We start from the raw sequence: 12,125 nt of genomic DNA, 5'->3' as shown, positions 1-12,125 counted from the left end.
CGAGGGTCATAGTTAGTCTTCCCGTCTAGAGGAAATCCCAATAGTCGTCCCATCGAACAACAATAAAAGGTGGCGAATGAAGAGATTCTTCGTTCATCAAGAGGTGAAGGAAAACTTCATCCTTGCTAAAAAGAGGGATAAGCCTTATCTTTGGAAAATTATCGCCCCCAGTTTTATTGGGGATGCTGTGCGCATCGTGCGGCGCAGCACCGCCCATGTGTGCATAGTGGGCCCCACCGTGCACACATGGGCAGTCCTGCACCGCATGATGCGCACAGCACCTCCAGTAGTACTGGGGGCGATAAAGGTCCCTTATCTTTAGATATACCATTAAAATAGGGAGGAGGATTCCTTATGGAGGAATTTGGAAGTTACACCAATTGGTGTTTTGAAAAGGTATTATCCATGAGGGGCCCATATTTTTCGAGTGGATGACAGAATATAATATAAAATTTCTTAGGCCAAATGTTCTCTGTGCCAAGGAAGCAAGCTGTGCTCAGACACATGGGGGTGGGCAAAATGACCACCCTACCCCCTTGAATCGCAGGCCCATGTGCCTAGGCGCAGGCTACGCTACAGCATAGAAAACATCAACCCAAATTCTTATAAGAGTAAAACTACACATTGGCGGCATAACAATCTTTTCCCCTTAAACTAGGTCAAAATTAATTTCCCATGTGTTATAAATGGTAGCCAAATGAATCTCCTTCAATGCCATTACAAGAAATCCTTTTGCCTTCATTATATATATGGAAAATCAAGTTTTGACTGGGCTGAGTTGAGTCAAAATTTTTGAAAACTTGATCAAGAGTCATGTAGACTAGGTTATGGTAAAAAATGACACGATACGGTCATAAATCGTCCTAGTCAGATAAGACTTGGTACTTTTACTCGACTCATGACAAACTTGGTGAGTTTAGTTGTTTTTTAAAACTAATAAGCTGAGTCACTTAGTAACTAAGTAAAGTAAAAAAAGTAAATCACATTCTAAAACAATAAGAAACCCTCAACTCCTCGTCTCCCTTTTCTTGTTCATGGTATAAACTCAAAATGCATTGTATGACGTGATTCCTTGATATATATATATTTTTTGTATTTTTATAATTTTTTTTATTAAAATATACATACGTGTTGCATTAAAAATAAGAAAAAACATGACTTCCCTTGATCGAGTTTGACAAGGCCAAGTCATCAGATTCTTCTAAAAGACGAATCGAGTTAGAAAACCTAGTTTTCCAACTATGCTTCATTGTCCATATTTTTTCAATAGAAAAATAGAGAGAAAAAAAAAAAAAATGTAAATAAGCATGTAAGATATTAACTGAGTATCTGTATGGCATGTTTATAGGCTTAGTCAATTGCCCAAGACTCACACCACATGATAGCTCATTGGCATCGAAACTTTGCTTATTATCATTGTCAACCTTTAGTCATATTTTTTAACAAAAAAATAAAATGGCAGCGATCTTCCTCCCAAAAAAGAATTAGAAAAAATTACAAAAATTTCCAGCATCACTCTCAAAGTAGGAGGCAGTTTCCCTCCACCCATTGAGAAGGTGTTCCTTACCTTCATTAATGTGGTTGAATAGACACCTAGGGGCATGAACGACTTTGGTATAATAGGAGGTGGGGATGGTCATGACCCTAGATTTCCCTCACCTCAGATGAAAGAAAACAATGAGCAAACTCCAAGGTTGGACGAAATGGCTTATCTCTCAAGCAGGGAAAGAGGTGCTCTTAAAATCGTCCGCATTATCTATGAATAATTTCGCAGCATGCTACTTTTTTAGGCTTCCCACTCTTTATCGTATGAAGATTCGTCAGGCGGCATCTCGTTTCTTTTGGGGTAATAAAGATGGTGGTGGTATGCATTGGATCGCATGAGATTGAATGTGTAGATCGAAGGAAAAAGGGGGGTTGGTGTTTCGTGATTCATCTCTTCAAAACATTATGAACAAGTTTCATTAAGCAAATGTACTTCCTCAGATCTGAGTTTTTGAAAGCTCCTATTAGCCCATTATTTTAGGGATCAGGATCATCTTCAGGGAGCCCAGCGCCCAAGGTGCTACCAGGGGGCATTCAGCGGCTGAGCTGTGCCACACACATCTCGGTGCATGCCTAGGAATATGTGCGGCACAGCCCAACGGCTGGCAGCATCCTGGGCATGTTGGGCTCCCTGGAGATGAGCTAAATTCTTATTTTAAGTGGCTGGGGCTCCACGATGTAAGAGGCATTCCTTTGAAAAATAAAAAAATAAAAGGTCTAGGCGCGCATTCCTTGTAGTTGAAATGGCCCAACTTTTTCAACTATTAGTCCACAACTTTTTATCCAATGCGTAGAACATCCGAATCAACAGTCCATGCCTCAAGAAGCGATAACCTTGGGGAGGAAACCATATACACTGATGTAGCAAAGGATTTAAATCATGGTATTGGTCCCGGCCAGTACTGATACTGGTATTGATACTGATATCGATGTATACAGACCATTTTTTATGGTTTTATTTTTATTCTCATTTTTCTGAATCATTTTGCCCTTAGTACGGATTGATACAATGTAAAATAACGTATCTAGTGCACGAGGCTCTTGTCATTGTAGGTCTAACCAAGGAGAGTCATAATATACTCAGCCTTACCCTTGCTTTGACAGAGAAGCTGTTTCTATGGATTAATACACTACACCGGTATTGATATTAGTATCGGGTATAGGCAATGCCAATACCTTTTCCCTATTAAGTATGTTTGTTAGTTACATTTTTTTTTTTTTTTTTTAAATTTCAAACAATATTTCCATGATGACAAAGAGTGAAAATTCTACAGGGACACCTACCAACTCAACCATTCAGATATGTTAATTTCGTGGTTGGCCAGTTGGCCTTTATGGTTTTATCAGTCTTGGGTTGATCTCCATAGGCGATGCTGGTTGCTGTTGTGGTTCATCTACATTCTACAATCTCAAAGAACTGGTAATGTAAACTTTGGGCTTAAGCTAGCATTCATTTTGGCTATTACTTCATTGTTGTTTGAGCTTATTGGTTTCCTTTGGTATTGGGATCCAGATCCTCTTCAATTACTTGGGCGTCGAATTTCTCTCAATCACCCATCTAACGGTTGGGAGGATTTGGACACACATCCTAACCCCTGCCAATACCAAGGAATACGTGTCCAAGTCCTCTCGACCGTTGAATGGGATGGTTGGGTAAGAGTTGGAGTTGGTATTGTTCCCTCAAAACCAAACACTTCCATACAAATGATTAGTGGGACTACAATTTTACAAAAAATGACCCACTTTTTGGTTGATACATTAGATCCATATCTATATCGTAACGGAGATATCAGGATCCGGTGATACCGATACGTAGTACTTATACATTTATTTTGTTTTTTTGGTAGAAATACGTAGTACTTATACCGATACTTAGAATGGGGGAGGGGAACCATCAATCAAGTGATCAAAGTCTGTGAAGGGTTCTTTTCTATGTTACCAATGGTGTTGTGAACATAATAACATCACCTCTCCTCACTCGATGAAGCCATTCCGTGTATCTATCTGTCACACATAAATTTTTCACAGAAAACTTTGATTATTCTCCTGCCTCATTACAGGCCCAATCTCTGTCACCTCTCAGAGTAGAACTTAGAAGGCACGTTACACTCGATCAGCGAAGAGACACGGGAAGTTGTGTATCAGACACAACATAAAAACTCGTTTTATATCAACCACCACATGGGCCATGGGCCATGGCCTGGCCCATAGGTCCCCCCCCATGGCCCGTGCCCAGTGACGACCTTGGCTAGCTTTGCTTCACTTTTAAACCACCATGAGCATGACAGAACTGCACGACGGCGATATTGTATCTCCTAAATGGGGCTTAAAAACCACATTTGAGTACAATTTGAAAGCTATCGTTACTAGAACTGTAGTGGACTCCTCATCTTCAAGGATGGGCCCACCAACAATAACGTATCCTGACCATTCACGGAGATCGGATGGTTGACAATCGCCTAATTAATATGGGCCATCCTAGTACTGCCCTCAGCTACCGCCGCCAACCGCTACAAGATGAACCGTAATGATCAATAAATATATTTTATTTTATTATTATTATTTTTTTGATAGAAAATATATTTTATCAAAAAACAGATTTTGTCCTTTCAAAATTTTTATCCGCTGCTATAATTGGAACACTATTGTGTATCGTGCGATGCAACAACGGTCAAGTGTGTACAACGGATCCCATTGTACACATGATCACTGTTGCATCGCACAATGCGCAAAACAGCGCCATGGTTACAGCAGCAGATAAAGGTCCGTCGTTTCACTCCCTAATCCCTATCTGAAGTGAAATCACCGAAAAAACCCGAAGACTCGCTGGCCAACGGCAGAAATTCCTCGGCATTTCAAAATTCAAACTTTCAAAATTCGAACTCCTAAAACTGTCCCACCAAAACCAAACGTCCGTTACTTTCTCACCGTCAAATCTAACGTCTTCGAAACTGCAAGTAGAAACCGTTGAGTTCGACCTATAAAATGTTCATTTACCCTTTTCGTCCTCCATTTCTCACCTTTCCCTCCCTCGCTTTCCTCTTCCCTCTTCCCTCTTTCCTCCTCCCTCTCATCCTTTGTAGCAGACCTTCTTCTTCTTCTTCTTTTTCGTCTACTTCTCAGCCTCCACTGTCAGATCGCGAAGATGCGTGAGATTCTGCATATTCAGGGAGGGCAGTGCGGTAACCAGATCGGTGCCAAGTTTTGGGAAGTTGTGTGCGCAGAGCATGGGATCGACGCGACAGGGAGATACCATGGAGACTCTGATCTGCAGCTCGAGAGAGTAAATGTGTATTACAATGAGGCGAGCTGTGGGCGTTTTGTTCCTCGTGCAGTTCTGATGGACCTAGAGCCCGGGACGATGGACAGCCTCAGATCAGGACCTTACGGTCAGATCTTCAGGCCTGATAACTTCGTCTTCGGACAGTCAGGTGCCGGAAATAATTGGGCGAAGGGACACTACACGGAGGGTGCAGAGCTTATTGATTCGGTTCTCGATGTTGTAAGAAAGGAAGCCGAGAACTGTGACTGCTTGCAAGGTGATTTCCTTACTATTTATTCAACGTTAACCTATCTTCTTTGTTCTCTCTTTAGTACACATACTTTTAGCTGAATCTCACGATAAGTTTAGTCTTCCTTTTTGTTTTAGATACGTCTTGCTTTATCGTGTGTTTTACTCAATTTTCTTTTGAATTTAGTGTTGATTTCCTGTGCTTCTTTGTTATTTATTCAACTTTGCCAGTCGTCGAGGCTTTACTTCTACTGATTTTCACATTTTATGTGGGTTAATCTGGTTTTTGATGTTTCATGTCTACTCTTTCTCTTACCAAGGATGGCATTTTGCTATCTGTTTTGATATTAAACGTAAGTTGCATAATTTGTTGTCTTACATATAGATTTCATCTACAAGAACATTTACGTCCACTTCAATCCAAATTTCAACCACTATTGGGGTTTCTTTGCATTCTATTGATATTAAGATCTCTTCATCATCGGATTTTTTTTTTTAAATTTTCACTGTATTATCATGAATTGACTGCCTATTACTTGGAAATGTTTTTATTTTAGGTCAGAATTCCAAATCGTCTCTCTGGTTTGTTTCAGGGTTTCAGGTTTGCCATTCTTTGGGAGGTGGTACTGGCTCAGGCATGGGGACACTTCTTATTTCGAAGATCAGGGAGGAATATCCTGATAGAATGATGCTTACATTCTCTGTCTTTCCCTCTCCCAAGGTGTCTGATACAGTTGTAGAACCCTACAACGCGACCCTGTCTGTGCATCAGCTCGTTGAGAACGCCGATGAGTGTATGGTCCTGGACAATGAAGCCCTCTATGACATATGCTTCCGAACACTGAAGCTCACTACTCCAAGCTGTAAGAATCTCTTTCCTCCTTCACATTTAGGGCTCCCGCGTTTACCTTAGTGGTCTTCGTCCTCTAGTGCCGTGTAGTTTCTGGGTAATTGTTCCCTCCGTAAATTGCAGAGTAGGATATTCGCTAGCTTTGACTGAGCGTGATGCTCCTTGTCCTCTTCTTCGTCTACAAGTCAATACACTTTTGTGGGAAACAGCTTCGCAAATACCCTGTTGCTGGGAATAAAATATTCCGAATGCCGGTATTGCTCCACAGGGGAAAAGAAAGTCGAAAATGCAGACATCGTTGTCGAATATCTGGTATTTTGGGTATATCACAACCGGCTTTGGATGAGCTCGAGTGTCGGTGGAAGGCATTTGGAGATCTGTGGTTCACCTTTCTGTATCCCTTCCCCCTTTTCTTTTACAAATGGTCAGTCTGTGGAGAGAGGAAACTCTCCACTCTAGGGTGTTGGGTAACCATGTGATGCTTCTCCATAGCTACTGGTGGCCAGCGTTGGGTCTACCCGCTGCAAGAGTCAAAATATCTAAGAAAACTAAACCAATTTTTAGAGAAAAAATAAGGGTTAAATGGTTTGATTCCAATCAATGCGTGCTGATCCGGATCGGACCAGGACCGTGAACTTAAACCCTGCTGTTGATGGGTGTTCATATTTATATTTTTCTTTCTAAAGTATTCATATTGATCTTATGGTGAATTGTCCATGTCATTGATCAGTTGGAGATTTGAACCATCTTATTTCTGCAACTATGAGTGGAGTCACTTGCTGTCTTCGCTTCCCTGGTCAACTGAACTCTGATCTTCGCAAGCTGGCAGTCAACCTCATTCCATTCCCTCGGCTTCACTTCTTCATGGTTGGTTTTGCTCCACTCACCTCTCGTGGATCCCAGCAGTATCGGGCCCTCACCGTCCCTGAGCTCACCCAACAAATGTGGGATGCCAAGAATATGATGTGCGCTGCTGATCCCCGTCATGGGCGATATCTAACTGCTTCTGCTATGTTCCGTGGCAAGATGAGCACCAAGGAAGTAGACGAACAGATGATCAATGTCCAGAACAAGAACTCTTCCTACTTTGTTGAGTGGATTCCCAACAATGTCAAGTCCACTGTTTGTGACATTCCCCCAACGGGTCTCAAGATGGCCTCGACCTTCATTGGAAATTCCACGTCAATCCAGGAGATGTTCCGGAGGGTCAGTGAGCAGTTCACTGCTATGTTTCGTAGGAAGGCCTTCTTGCATTGGTACACTGGTGAGGGAATGGACGAGATGGAATTCACAGAGGCAGAGAGTAACATGAACGATTTGGTTTCTGAGTATCAGCAATACCAGGATGCAACAGCAGATGAAGAGTTGGATGAGTATGAAGATGAAGAGGAACTTCAGGAAGCCTAAGAGAAAGGAAAACGTTGTGATTTGCGGTTATTGGGATGGATGGATATTTGTGAAGCTCACTCTGCTTGCATCTTGTGGTGGGATTTAGTTTTTGTTCTTTGAATTTTGCTGATGTGGGGATTGGTTTTGCTTGCAATATCCTGTTGCCTATTATAGGGTTGTATTCTTCTTACCGTCATTTTCTCTGTTCTTTCAAAATTCTAGTTTACAAGTTGAACCGTGATATTAGATAAAACATTTCAAATTTTAAATGCTACTCTGGTTTGTTATGTGTGCATCGGCCATATCAGTTTACTTTGTGAAAAGATTGGAAATAGAAACTCCCCAATTTCTATCTAACCTTCCATCCAAATGCCAGTTTGTTGTCAGTACAATGTACAACAATCTCCCCCAATTTCTAACCTTCCATCTAAATACCAAATTGTTTGCTACTTTTACTTTTAAATGGGATTTTAGTTGAACCAACAAATCCTGTATCCAGAGTATCCTCACTGTCCACTCTTGGACGAGAATTTGCCAATGTACCCAAGGCTCCATCGAAGACGAAACCCAGTGAACAATTGCGAGACAGGATCAACCGGGCCATAGTATTTGGCAGGTTGCACATCCACGGGAAGATGAACCAGTTTGCAGTGATCATATGGATGAGAGTAATGACGGGAACTTGGTGGTCGAGGTGAAGGTGCAGCTGATACATCTGCAGGTATCAGTGTATCACCTCAACTTTGCAGACTTCCTTGCGGGGGAGGACACCAACATGATGAGAATCATCATCATTTACTTCTGGATGATGCTTGCATACTCTTAGTGTAAGGTTTGCGGTTAAGACTTGAGCTGAAAGATAACGGAAAATGGGTGGCATAGTATAATTGTTGAAGAGGGCATTGCATTTGTCATTGTCGCTGTGCCAGTCTCTGGTGAACCTCCGATCACGAGCTAATATGGTCTTTGTGGTGTAATCGATGCTTCGAACCTCATATGTACTTTCATCATACTCCTCCCCAATATAGATAAATACTGGTGTGAGCGAATGAGTTCGAGTCCGCAATGCAAGTTCGCGCCGTTGAAGAAGGGATAACTGATGTTTTAAGTTTCAGCAGAATTGCTGGTACGGAGCACAATGATTATAATCTGAAAATTGATCTGCTCTAGCTGATAGAAGATCAGAAAGGTGCAATAGAAGGATGAAGGGAAAGACAACAACTGCGAAGGCATTGAAGGGCATACTAGTAGAACCCATCCTGAACTATAATCACTCAAACTCAATATTGTTAAGTTAAAAACCCAAAAACAAAGCCGCAGGGCATCTCCAAAATCTCTGAAGTGGTGAATAGAGTTGATAAAATCATGGGGCAATTACTATCACTACCTTAGACTTAGCCTGGAGTGGTGAATAGAGTTGATAAAATCATAATTATTACACACAATTTGCAGATCTTGTGGCGTGGCACTACAGTGCGGATCGAGCTGAATTTCAAAATTAAGAAACCCTCCTGTCTATCGCAAGTGCATCAGTGCCTCAGTAGAGGCTCCTGTCTGCCTATCCCTTGTGTAATTTTGTTTAAAAATAAAAATAAAAATGATGGGTTTACTGGGGTTAGTTTTTGTATATCTCATTCCTCTTTATTATTGAAACAGGAAGAAAACTTGAGCTATAATTTTAGCAGTTACAAATTTGAGGACAGGCATTTTTGGAGCTTGAATGCTGCTATGACGTGAAATCTAATTTTAGAGGCATATGGAGTAAGACAAGAATGGTGTCTGCAAAATCAACGTTAGAAAATTACACATTAGATATAAAGCATGCATCATCTTTTGTTGAAAAACCACACCTAGTTGCCCAGAAGAGATTCCAATGTCTATGGAGTTGTAATAGAGAAGAATTAAGGCCTTGAAAGGCTTTAAAAGTTTCAATAAGAGCATCATCAGTAAAAAGCCTAAAATACAAAGACTTATTAAAATGGGATTCCTCATCAAAAGAACGAGGAGAGAGAGAGAGAGCACTGCTACATAGCAACAAGAACTTTGTTAACATTCATTTTCTGAATGACTCCCACATAGAGAAACAAGGACATTGTTAATTTTCATTTACTGAATGACTCCCACAGTACATTGAGATCAACATTACCTCCTGAAAGTATAATTCCGATGTCCTTGCAGTCCTTCCAAGCAGGATTCTCCCGGAAACCCTCAGACAGAACAGCAGCAAGGCCAATGGCCCCACTAGGCTCCACTGCCACCTTTAGAATCTCATAGCACAATCTCATAGCTTCTATGATCTCTTTATCCTCGACTACGATGATGTCATCCACTAGATCCCACACTACAGGCCTGCAAGAGTAAAATAGTGTTGATGAATACACTGACACACAGGCATTAGAACAAGAACAAATGAGGAGACCAGGCAACTTTGCAAACTCTGGCCGTTTAGACAGATTGAACTAAAAACATTCACCAGATGTGTAACCAGTTAACATTCCGACTAAGCTCATAACATTCAGCAAGAGTTACTTTGTTGCTAACTGAATGTGCTACCTAACAAGCATCCCTAAGAGGACATTAGATTGTACCATGTTAGATCTCCCATAAAAGCTCGAAGTCCATCAGCGACAGTGTTGGTCTCGGGAAGTTTTATAATCCTCCCAGCTGCTTTGGACTGAGCAGCATCATTAGCCCGCTGGGCTCAGCAGCCAAAACCAGAATGGCAGGGTTGATGACCTCGGCAGCCAATGCCACCCCCGAGATCAAACCACCACCTACATTTTTTCAGAACAAGAAAATAATAAATTGGGGATCAGGATAATGTGGGAAAAGATGGCAAGTGGCAAACAATTTGGTATTCAGATGTCATTGGACGAACCGCTTATTGGAACTATTACAGTGTCAAGGTGGGGTATTTGCTCCAGCAGCTCCAGTGCTATGGTACCCTGCCCACTAAAGAATGCAACATCATCATAATTGACAGAATCTACAGCTATCATTAGCATCTATCACTGAACTAATTGGTATTTCAGTAAATGAGGAGCAGCACTGTCATCCAGAGCAACATAACTGGTAGACATGTGTTGCATTGGTTGGTTCATATTGAAGTGAAACCTAGTGTATCCATACCTTAACATGGACAATTATATGACATAAGGAGAGCTATTGGATCTTCTGAGACAGACATAATAACTGCTAAGTTATAGAGGATACTTAATATGTAGGGAGGTCACAACCCAATATCTGATGGATCCAGACATGAAGGAAATTTGACGAGCAGACTCTTACAATTGTTTTGCTTCCTCCCCCCCCCCCCCCCTCCACCTCCCCGTCCCCCTCCCCCAAACAATAGCAATAGGTGGGGAGTTGGGTTGGGCGATTCTCCTTCACATTGTCTTCAGCATACAAAAGTATGCAAAGATAAGATAAATATTATTATCCCTATGTGACAATCATATGGTGATCTCAATCCACAAATATGTGCATGCAATGATAGGATGCTGGATTTACTGCAGGGGAGTGCTTCGGAGAAGGACTGATCACCATCAACCAGATGACCAAAGGCTTCCCTAGGATAAGGGATGGACTCAAAGATCTTGCTCTCAACATCCCAAATGCAGAGGAGAAGCTGAAGTTCAATGTGGAGCACGCAACGAGGAATGGGTGGCTGCTTCCATATTTTGGATCCCTGACCGTTGCTGCTTGATTAACAATTGGTGCCCCTTTGTCTCCCCTATGCATTGTAATTTTTTGTTTCAGAGATGGATTGGGATGGGATAAATGGGTTTTCTGCAGAGCGCTTATTTTGTTTTTACTTTCCAACTCATGTATAGAGAGAGGTTCATCTTCTTCCATCTTTTGGTTTTCTGGAGTTTGTTACACACATTTAGGTTTCTGTAACGTCTGTTAGGTGTTTGTGGATGAGACCTAGTGATCGTTTGGCTTAGTCTATAGGGGAACCAGTGAGAGGTTCATCTTCTTCCATCTTTTGGTTTTCTGGAGTTTGTTATACATTTAGGTTTCTGTAACGTCTGTTAGGTGTTTGTGGATGAGACCTAGTGATTGTTTGGCTTAGCATAAAGGGGAACCAGTGAGGAACTGGAGGTGGAAGGGGTTTCCCTCTCTGTGGTTTAATAGTATATGCAATGATTTTTTTTATTTATTTCCATGCTCATGTCATGGTTGAATGAGTCTGAAATGCTTTGAGCAAGTTAAGAATAAAGTCTGCAGAAGGGTCCCTGTAAGAGGGGAGATCATCACATGAAGGGGTAATGTGCCAAGAAAGTAGCTTTCTGACTTCTGAGAACCTGAATGGAATTTTGTTCTGATTATATTTAGATTTGGTTTGGAAAAGCATGAAGAGCAAAGATGAGTTTCGGGCTTAAAACATTTTGAGCCCCAACGCACTTGTGAACCTCATTCCAATCATGGAGTGCTCAACAAATGAGCTTAGTTGCAGATTCGTTTGGATGCCCTCTCTGTCTGGTTTGTTCTCAGAAACCAAGTTGTGAACTTGAGGTTCTCCGGCAGCCGAGAGATTGAGATAGGAGAGGAGGGTTGGGTTGCCGCTGCAGTGGTTGCCATCTCCGAGAGTTGCAGCAAAGAGAGAAGGTTAGAGTTGGAGGGAGGAGAGAGATGAGGGTTGGATTTGAAAACCATGGTTAGGTGGTTAGGGTTAGGGTTGGGTTTGAAAATCATGGTTAGAATTGAATTGGTTGGGTTTTGAATTATCTTTATATTTTACCATCGGATTTAAACATGCCACATGTCAACTATCTAAGAGGTAAATGGAGCAAAATGGAGGATGTCAGTAATGGAGCAGATAAAAAT

At 41.6% G+C, this 12,125-nt stretch overlaps 2 protein-coding genes across 3 annotated transcripts; one reads left to right on the top strand and one right to left on the bottom strand.

Annotated features, from left to right (window-relative positions):
• The first annotated feature begins 4,561 nt into the window (after window positions 1-4,561).
• Window positions 4,562-7,560, top strand: LOC122670323 (tubulin beta-1 chain). Of its 2 annotated transcripts, XM_043867169.1 has the most exons (4): window positions 4,562-5,084; window positions 5,650-5,919; window positions 6,637-7,329; window positions 7,369-7,560. In XM_043867169.1, the coding sequence occupies exons 1-3, from the start codon at window positions 4,691-4,693 to the stop codon at window positions 7,311-7,313; spliced, it is 1,341 nt and encodes a 446-aa protein (XP_043723104.1). In that variant the 5' UTR covers window positions 4,562-4,690; the 3' UTR covers window positions 7,314-7,329; window positions 7,369-7,560. The 2 variants fall into 2 exon arrangements, with proteins under 2 accessions (XP_043723104.1, XP_043723095.1); XM_043867160.1 differs by having other exon boundaries at window positions 6,637-7,560.
• A 459-nt stretch (window positions 7,561-8,019) lies between these two features.
• LOC122654756 (serine racemase-like) lies at window positions 8,020-10,300 on the bottom strand. The gene is made up of 4 exons (XM_043848996.1): window positions 10,174-10,300; window positions 10,011-10,069; window positions 9,425-9,754; window positions 8,020-8,391 (listed from the first exon to the last, which is right to left on the bottom strand). The coding sequence occupies exons 1-4, from the start codon at window positions 10,298-10,300 to the stop codon at window positions 8,020-8,022; spliced, it is 888 nt and encodes a 295-aa protein (XP_043704931.1).
• Between the last annotated feature and the right edge of the window lie 1,825 nt (window positions 10,301-12,125).

Source organism: Telopea speciosissima, chromosome 1, assembly GCF_018873765.1.
Source record: "Telopea speciosissima isolate NSW1024214 ecotype Mountain lineage chromosome 1, Tspe_v1, whole genome shotgun sequence".
In the NCBI taxonomy this organism is placed as follows: domain Eukaryota; kingdom Viridiplantae; phylum Streptophyta; class Magnoliopsida; order Proteales; family Proteaceae; genus Telopea; species Telopea speciosissima.
This window is presented reverse-complemented; position numbering and strand designations above follow the sequence as displayed.

What these genes read in the sequence shown, in the direction of transcription:
- LOC122670323 (XM_043867169.1), top strand. Translation starts at nt 4,691, where the DNA reads ATGCGTGAGATTCTGCATATTCAGGGAGGGCAGTGCGGTAACCAGATC. An exon ending in GAACTGTGACTGCTTGCAAG is followed by an intron (nt 5,085 to 5,649) that starts GTGATTTCCTTA and finishes GGTTTGTTTCAG; the next exon opens with GGTTTCAGGTTTGCCATTCT. An exon ending in GAAGCTCACTACTCCAAGCT is followed by an intron (nt 5,920 to 6,636) that starts GTAAGAATCTCT and finishes GTCATTGATCAG; the next exon opens with TTGGAGATTTGAACCATCTT.
- LOC122654756 (XM_043848996.1), bottom strand. Translation starts at nt 10,300, where the DNA reads ATGCTAATGATAGCTGTAGATTCTGTCAATTATGATGATGTTGCATTC. An exon ending in TGTAATAGTTCCAATAAGCG is followed by an intron (nt 10,070 to 10,173) that starts GTTCGTCCAATG and finishes GAAAAAATGTAG; the next exon opens with GTGGTGGTTTGATCTCGGGG. An exon ending in TCATCAACCCTGCCATTCTG is followed by an intron (nt 9,755 to 10,010) that starts GTTTTGGCTGCT and finishes GAATGTTTTTAG; the next exon opens with TTCAATCTGTCTAAACGGCC.